The 8,861-nt window shown below is 39.3% G+C and overlaps 1 protein-coding gene across 1 annotated transcript in view; it reads right to left on the bottom strand.

The window, feature by feature from the left end:
- The window catches only part of LOC106953161 (E3 ubiquitin-protein ligase RNF19A-like), a 31,128-nt gene that overhangs the window by 13,083 nt on the left and 9,184 nt on the right, over positions 1-8,861 (bottom strand). Inside the window, 2 exon segments of the mRNA XM_015041736.1 lie at positions 1-184; positions 187-196. Of these exon segments, the coding sequence (XP_014897222.1) occupies positions 1-184; positions 187-196 (194 nt within the window).

Here is an 8,861-nt window from a genome sequence, read left to right as displayed (position 1 = left end):
GGGCTGGGGGACGGGGCGAGGTGGGGGATGGGAGAGGGGGAGGGGGAGGGAAGGATGGGGTGGGGGGGCAGGGCTCCAGAGGGCCCTTCGGCGTTTAAGACATGGTGACTTCTCCTGATCAACCTCGACGTCACATCTAACAGCCGGATTTTGGCTAAGGGGTGGGGGTCACGAGGGAGAAAAGATGCAACAGGAGCTGTGGACAGAAGAGAGAACGAGTGTGAGACACAACAAGGACAGGAGGAAGTAAAGAGAGGATGAGAAATATAATTTATTGAGTATCCTGAGTGCCACAAAAAGTAGCTATGAACTATAGCTTTCTTTCATTATTGGTGTTCTTGAATGGTGTGTTAAGTCTAAAATACTGAACACTATAACATTTACAGTCTTGCAGTTAGCAGTGCATGTCCCCAAATGCTACGCATATGTGTGCTGCGCTAGAGGGGGCACCAAAAGGAAGGGGAAACTTTACTAATTGGCATTTTCTGTATTGAACAGCCGTTTGTGTATGTGGAAATGTGCAGATTACACAATGTATCTTTTGTTTCTGACTGAGCTGATCACCTACTGGAATATGCAGCATAAAACCTGAATTTTGACATACTGAATATCCAATTATTTTCTCATAGACAAAAACATTCTTAAAATAATTCTTAGCTGATCTAACAAGTAAGAAACAGTCTAACAAATTTTCATTGAGTCACAGTAAACACATTCTATCACAGAATTGCCTTTAACTGTCAGTATTGAAACCTTTGTATTCTCCTGGGAACGTTTTAATCTTATTTTTCAGTCAACCTTCGCGCCTCGGTCTAGTGCTTCATGTTGATAAAGTCTGCCATGATGAAGAGCTTTTAAGCGAGGGTTTCATTCAGGGTTTCCTAAGCAGAGTTTTTTTTTTTTGCTAGACCAACACTATAACTTGACAAAGTGCACGTTTGCTCAGTTAATCAGAACATAACTATAGAAGCAAAAGAAAAAACAAGAGGTAGACAACCTTGGACAGAAGTGACGCAAAGAGATGGCGCTCTGATCTGCCACTAAAATCAACAGTGACGAGGCCTTGGCCGTCAGCCGCTGATAAAGGCAGGCGGGAGGAAGTGAGTTGCATCACACTAGACCACTTTTCAGTTGCAATTTTACTGCGACAAGCCAACTAAACTTAATCTGCGGGGGGAAAAAGTACTTAAACTGAACCTATTATGCCTCCTTTTTAAAAATAGCCAAATAACCTGTTTGTTAAAAAAAAAAAAAAAAGTACAAACATCAAAAACACTCAATAATAGCAACACATCCTGTCCTTCAGTCCATAATGGCAGCTGAATGACTGCAAGGATAAACAGAAGTCCAAAAGCTCACTAAAGCATGGGTAAATGATTCGTTCAAAGCTAGTTTTGCAACACTGGAAACATTGGGCAACACAAACATCCCACCTCTGATAGAGCTGAAGCTTTTGCTATGAAGCCGCGTTGAGTTTTAGTCAGAACTGTTCAACATGTTATGAGAAACGAGGCTCAGTATCTGGAGGCTCAATCAGGCAATTTCTCAATTTCCTGTGTGACAGCAATTACTTGTGTTATCTTAATGTGTTCAGCATGCATCTCTGTGTCGAGTCGGGCTCCTCCTGAGCTAATCTGATGAGCGCGTCATCTAGCCACTTGAAAATTTGGAACATTGCAACCAACAGTGAACAGCAGCAGAAGGAAAAGAGAGTAGACTTAACTATTTTGAAGATTAGGACTATTATATGGTTTAAAGTACTGTTTAACACGAGGTAACAAACTATACATTCCATAATAAAAGGAAACATGCCATCAAATACATTTTACGTGCAGAAAGTCAATACTACCCCTAAGGTAAGAAATTACTTTTAAAGGTGCAGTTGAGGTGTTGAAGTTTGTATTTTTAACAAACACTGCAGTTAAAATTTGGTCTATATTAACAACTGGTAGTGCATTCAATGTACAACTCTTAACTGCAAGGAATGTAGTCATTATATTTTAGCCCAGTCTATCGAACACCTTGCACCCTCTGTGAGATTTTTATTTCCTCTATGCTTATAAAAATTAGTATTCATTTTACCCTGCAGCTGTTGCGCCACTAGCGCTGCCTGTGCTAGTGAGGTGCCAGATGCCCAACCCCAAAAATGGGGAGGGACTTAAGAATCAACCCAGAACTACACGGGAGGACCTGGTTCCTTTCTCTGGACCTCAATGACCAGAAAAGAACTGGCACCACTGTCTTGAACGTTACCATAGTAACACACAACGCCACCATGAATTAAAATCCTACAGCGCTCTAGCCAGTCCATGTCCAAGCCTGAAGTTTGCCAATGACTATCTGGATGGTCCAGGGGAGGCATGGGGCAAGGTCAGGAGGTCAGAGGAGACCGAAAATGGAACATTTTGGTTGAAACTCTAGTCATTGTGTTTGGAGGAAGAACAACACACCATTCCAACCCATGCAGGTGGAATCATCATTCTTTGGGAATGCTTTTCTCCCCAGAGGACAGGGCGACTGAATCGTATTGAGAGGTGGATGGATGAGAATATGCATCCATGAGAGATTTTCCCTCTGTAAGAGCATTGAGGACCGGTTGTGACTGGGTCTTCCAGCAGGACAACGGTCCAAAACACACAGCCAGGGTAACTAAGGAGTGGCTCTGAAAGAAGCCTTTCAATGTCATGCACTGACCTAGCCAGTCTCCAGACCTGAACCTTAAACTCTTTGGAGGAAGCTGAAACTGTGTTGCCTCGCGACAGCCCCAAAAGCTGAAAGATCTGGAGAGGTTCTTGTATGGACAAGTGGGCCGTGATTCCAGTTGAAGTGTGTGCAAAGCTGGTCAAGAACTACAAGAAACTTCTGACTTTTGGAATTGGAAATAAAGTCCTGTTTTTATGTGATAAATACTTATTTTGTGCCCACATAAAAAAATCTATTGAAACAAATCCCTTCTTAGAAACTGGTTTATTCATTTGAAAGTATATTGTGATGATTACAAAAAGTGTAAAAAAAAAAAAAAAAGTATTGATATTTTTTGGTCCATTCTGGTCAGATACTCAGATCTACATCCAACATCTTGAGCTCTGCTTTGACAAATCTGGACAATATGTAAGAAATTCTAAATGAAAGGTTCAGACCATATGTAAAAAGCAAAACAGATCTTGAGTAGAACTGACCAACAACTTCTTCAGTCCCCCGTTTTCACATCTGTGTTATGTTTTGTGTTTCTAGGACTGGGAGTGGCAATGAGAGAGGAAGAATGTCCATTATTCTAGAGAAGTATTTCTGCAGAGGTCCAGTTCTTGTTCTGGCCGTCTATCCGGAATGTACGAGTGTGTGAGCTGAAATAGTACTTGAAGACCCTTAAATGGAGGGGTGCAGAACCACAGTCCCAAGCTAGACGCGCACTGAGCATGTTCCCCGTCTTTCTGTGCACAGTTTTGCTGAAAACACAGTAAAGCGAGCCCCCACAAACCTGTCAGTCTGTGTTACGAAAAGATCAAAAGCAGATCTCAGCACAGCAACTCTGCTGCTGCAAGCAAACTTCACACACTAGCACCACTACACACTCTCAGAAACAAGTGTTTTTATCCAAAATCTCTCTTCTCCCATCTTCTTTCTTTCAATTACAGCAGTTTCAAACAGGAATCCCACCCCTGGTGTAGGCCTTTTACTTTAATAACAAGTGACGATTACATAGTGGTAAGCAAGAACATTAAAACACAGCACTGACAAAAAGTTATACAGGAGACTGGTATGACAACACCAACTATTCCCCAAAGCATCCCATAACAGCTGTATGGATGATGGGTTTGAGTCAACAAGACTTTGTGCTAATCAGATGTCTCAGTGATGAAAACTGATGATGCAGCAACTGAAAGGTCTGAGAAAAGCGTCAAGTTATGCAATAAAATATACCTGCTTATGACACAACCCCTCCCCCACCGAATGCACACTACTAGTTAGTGATACTCTTGTATCTGGAGTAACGATACAAGACCTTTCTGTTGCCAATAAGAAAACACAAAGTTGGCTGTTTGAAAATAATTCTGGCCACAAAAACAGAAGAAAGATGTCGAAACTAAAGACGTCCCACACATCACCTCCTATTAGGGCAATGCTTGTTTAAAATTATGTTTGCAAAACAAGCAGTTGGTCTGTAAAGCCGATGAATCCAGCTTGTGTTGCTCATGCTACTCTTCTTTGTAGCAGGTTTTAATGCTAGTATTTTGCTTATATCTACTTACCAAAATCTAAATAATAAATAGCTGATTTAAGATTTCATCTAGCATGACCTAACTGTTGCATTTTATTTTTTTAATAAATATTTGTTACATTTTTAAATATTAAGTCACATAGAATGTTTAGATATAGTAAAAAAGCAAAAATATTTCTGATTGAATAAAGCTTGTGTCTATCCATTTGCTGTTTGCAGAATTTACATTCAATCTACAATATGGGGACTTCTCACACGTGGACTGGCATATTCTACACCGACTGTGGATCCTTTAAGCCTGAGTTTGTGATTGTGAAGCCTTCACTCCATTTGTGAAAATAAAAAACAGGGGTGCACCGATGAATCAGTCAGGAAGGATTTCCTTAATTTTGGGAAATCGACAATTGGCTGATACTTGCATGTGAAACCAATCTCACTGATCTCTGCAAAAGTCTAAAAATCATTAACAGTCGTCACTCCACTGTTGCCAACTTAGCAACTTTGTTGTTATATTTTCCAACTTTTCAGACAGAAAAAAAAAGAGGTATCGGCCACAATCAGGATCAGCAGGTCAGGCTTTTTAAAGCTTGGTGCACCCATAAATTAATAAAGGATCTCTAAGTTTTGCCAAGAATATACCGTAGTTAAAATTTTCTCTTTTCCTACAAAACTAGTATTCATGCATCATTGGGTCTATAACAATAACAAATTTTGCTATGCAATAAATTCTCCCAGTAATTATTGCCATAAACAATAATGTTAGTGTGACACAATTTCCAAGTCATATATTGAGACTTGGTGAAAATAACTCAAATTCGCCCTTTGAAAGACCAATCACTTTAATTTTGTAAAACTTAACACTAGGACTGGAAGACATTTTAAACATCCAAAATAAAACCACTTAAATGGACATAAAAGGTACGCACACAACCTAAACTATAAATTAAATGGATTATGAAATCTCTCTACAAAATTGTCCTTCAAAAACAAAAAAGAAAAAAAAAAAAATCAAAACAGAAATTATAAAGCTCACTTTAATTTATCATAGGATTATTTGATAAATTGCTTATGTATCATTTCTTTTCATAAAGTAAACATACAGTTCCACCACTAATCCAACCATGAGAATCACAAACCAGATCAATCAGCCGATTAAGAAATCCTCTTCTTTTTTTTATTTTTTTTATTTATCACGACTGCGATAACGTTTAAGTATCCATTTAAATGACTGGACCAAGTGTTTCACAGCAACACTCACCTCTGCTGACTGACATTCACACGGTTCATTTGTATCCCTGTCCTGCAACAACACCGGAAAACCACAAGTATGAACTAACTTTGACAAGAAGAATCAAGTACTGTCAAATCAGGTTAAGGTCTTGGAATGAAGAGCGTCCAGAAACGGATGTAAACAGCTGAGCCAGTGAACTCTGGCGGTGGGAGTCACTCCGGCTGCATTCCTGTCCTGGGGTCTCCTGTGTAATGTTGCCTTTCTGCACATTCCTGGGCCTCTGCAAATGAGGCTCCACAGGCGAGGCTTCCAAACGCTCCGCGATCGGACACAGAGCAACGTTCTGGCAAGCGAGCTGCAGCGCTGCCGACTGATGTGGGTTTGAACGTTACACACAGATGCTGAAACACTGACCGCCTGGAGTAATAGGTTGCATTAAATCGCACCTAAAACATTAAATGAAATGGCTGAAACACTTGCAGAAGGTAAAAAAAATAAAAATACCGAAAACATTTTTTAAGTAAAATTAAAAGTAAAAGCTTGTCTGACCATTGTGCTGAGAATCTGCCCCCCGCACGAAACAAAGGATCAAACGGTACAAATAACGACAACGGCAGCAAAAAAACAAATAAACAAACAAACAAACAAAAAAAACAGTGCAGGCATTGTTAACGTACAAAGGCAGGCGGAGCAGGCCGACAAGAGAAAGAAAAGTTTCCAACGGCAACAAAGCCAGTATAGTCCCCAGCTGCCGCCCCTCCTCTCAGCTCTCAGACTTCCCCTCCTCTCTCCATCCCTCCTCTTAAAGGTGGCGTGGGCAGCGATGAGGTAAGCATCCTGGTATTTCTGCTCAGCTGAGAGCTCAGCTTCCAGGAAGACACTGTGAAGCAGTGGCATTAGCTGCTCAATTGCAATCATTTGGCACGTTTGGAAGAAAACAGATGAACTTAAAAACGCCTCGACGCACTGAGCTCATACTCAGAACAGGACCAACCCAGGGCTGCCGAGTCTGTTCCACTTAAAATTCATCGCAACAACTGTATTCAAGTATGAAAAAGTTTTAAAGTTACTGCATAACGCACTACATAGCAGCATCACTTTAACATTTGACAATATGTCTATGCAGGTATCTAAGGTGCGACCTATTTTCTCATTAGTGGGGTTATAAAAAAAAAATCTGAAATTACAATTTCAGCTCATTGAAGCACTTTAAACCGTTTTTCAGTAAGTTACCCGTCTTATACAATTCTGCTTCAAATTAACTGTGTTTACTAGATTGTTAATCTTTTACAAGTCAATATTGCCTTCATAAACAGTGAAATAAAAAAGAAAGTGAAGCTGTAAAACTGACGTCAAATGCAATGCAGTTGAAAATTAAGGTGAGCCTAACTTCTTTTGTTGGTGAACTTGAGAAAAGAAAAAGTGCAAAGCGTTAGTCTAGAGATTTACTATTAACTTTGGTTTTGTTAATCCAGCTACTTAATAAAGATGAATAAATAAAATTCATTTCCATCTCAACATCACTGTCTTACTGGTTGGGTTGAGTCTGGCCAACATCAGTTTTACCTCCAATTTCCAGCCAGGGGAAAAGTTAGTCAACAGGTGAGTCAGCACAAAAACCTGTGTGTGTATGTGTGTGTGTGTGCGTGTGTGTGTGTGAGTGAGAGTGAGAGGAACTGACTGGGTTGCAGTCAGAGTTAAACATGCATGTCTAAATTTTCTCAGGTGGATCTGAACTTTTTTTAAAGACATTTCTGAATAAAATATTTTACAAATACAAAAATCATAAATCCTTAATGTTCCTGTGGTCCAAACATGATGCTGTCTGTTAAGATATAAATAACATTTTTAGATTAAAGCTAACATTGACAGTCATTCCAAAACCTACAAACAAATTCACAACCTCAAATAAAATGTTCCAAACTCTCTCAACACCAATTTAACATGTAACACTATTCAACTCATATTCACTTATGGGCTGAACATAGCATAGAAATAAAGACCATCCAAATTCAGTTATCAAGTGTGATCAAATATCACAGGTACAGAAAGAATTAATGAAAAAATATATACATTTTTTAAAATACATTTCATATTTCTTATGGTCATATTGGTATTTACTGATATTTATAACACTTTGGATGTGGTAGCTTCTCAAAAAATAAGCAATTTTCCCTTGGAGATCAATAAAGCATATCGTATGCATATACTTTAATGTGTGGCATTTAAACAATTTGTTAACATTTATTGCAGATTATGCAGACCTTCCCAAGAAACACATTACCTGCAGTGATATTATATTTTGTACTTTTGTGGCAAGCAGTAAATGCCATTTTTTCTGATAAAAATAAAAGCATCAACGTGATTTTTAAAGAAAATTGAGTCATTCGATCTATTGTTCAAAGCTTCTCAGTACAGACTGTTTCTGTTTAATCTACTCCTTGTTCATATTGATCATGTTTCATTTGTTGCTGTTCAGCAGCATTAGCTTCAGTAAACAGCTGGCCATCCATCACATCATGTTTTTCAGACAGTGTGCAGTGATGCTAAACAGTAACATCGGGAAAATGTCTAAAGTCTAAATTTCAGCAGGTAAAGTAAACACCAGTTACAAGTGATAACGGTAAACTTTTCTTTTTAAATTCAGCTTTGAAGTAGACCACAAAATTGGGATCCTCTCCACTTAAAAATTGATGGGTTGTGTGGAAACTTTAACTAAGTGGTGTCCTACATGTGGTCAGTATTGCTTGCGTGGCTACAGAGCAGGAAAGTAAAAACTCAGCACATGCTTAGCACTTCAGGCCACAATGACAACATTCTGCCGCGCAGTGAGCTGTGCAATCGTAAATTCATCATTCATTTGAAACGGCTGTAAACAGATTAGGATGACACCAGACAGACACCCCACCCATGCTTAAATAATGAGACAGTATCTTGAGAAAAGTTTTTCAGAAGACAGTAAACATTTAGAACCTGAAAGTTCTCCACTAATCGCCCAGTTCAAATGGCAAGAAATTGTTGGTTGATTTTCAAAAATTGATAAACCCTACTGATAAACACAACAATAAAAAATATCTTAGCAATAGCAGGTTTGGTCATACAGTGTGGTAAAGCCACACACAAACTGATTTCACACAGTTTGAATGTCATAAGGCAGGGTGTCAAACTCCAGTCCTCAAGGGCCACTGTCCTGCAGTTTTTAGATGTGTCACAGGTACAAATCACTGGAATGAAATGGCTTAATTACCTCCTTCTTGTGTAGGTAAGTGCTCCAGCGCCTTGCTAATAACCTAATTATTCTATTCAGGTGTGGTGCAGCAGAGGCACATCTAAAAGTTGCAGGACAGTGGCCCTCCAGGACTGGAGTTTGACACCCTGCCTTATGACATTCAAACTGTGTGAAATCAGTTT

This window comes from Poecilia latipinna, unplaced genomic scaffold, assembly GCF_001443285.1.
Source record: "Poecilia latipinna isolate Pla-1442-1.1 unplaced genomic scaffold, P_latipinna-1.0 Scaffold566, whole genome shotgun sequence".
Taxonomy (NCBI): Eukaryota; Metazoa; Chordata; class Actinopteri; order Cyprinodontiformes; family Poeciliidae; genus Poecilia; species Poecilia latipinna.
The sequence above is the reverse complement of the archived record's forward strand: the minus strand, read 5'-3'. Positions and strand labels throughout refer to the sequence as shown.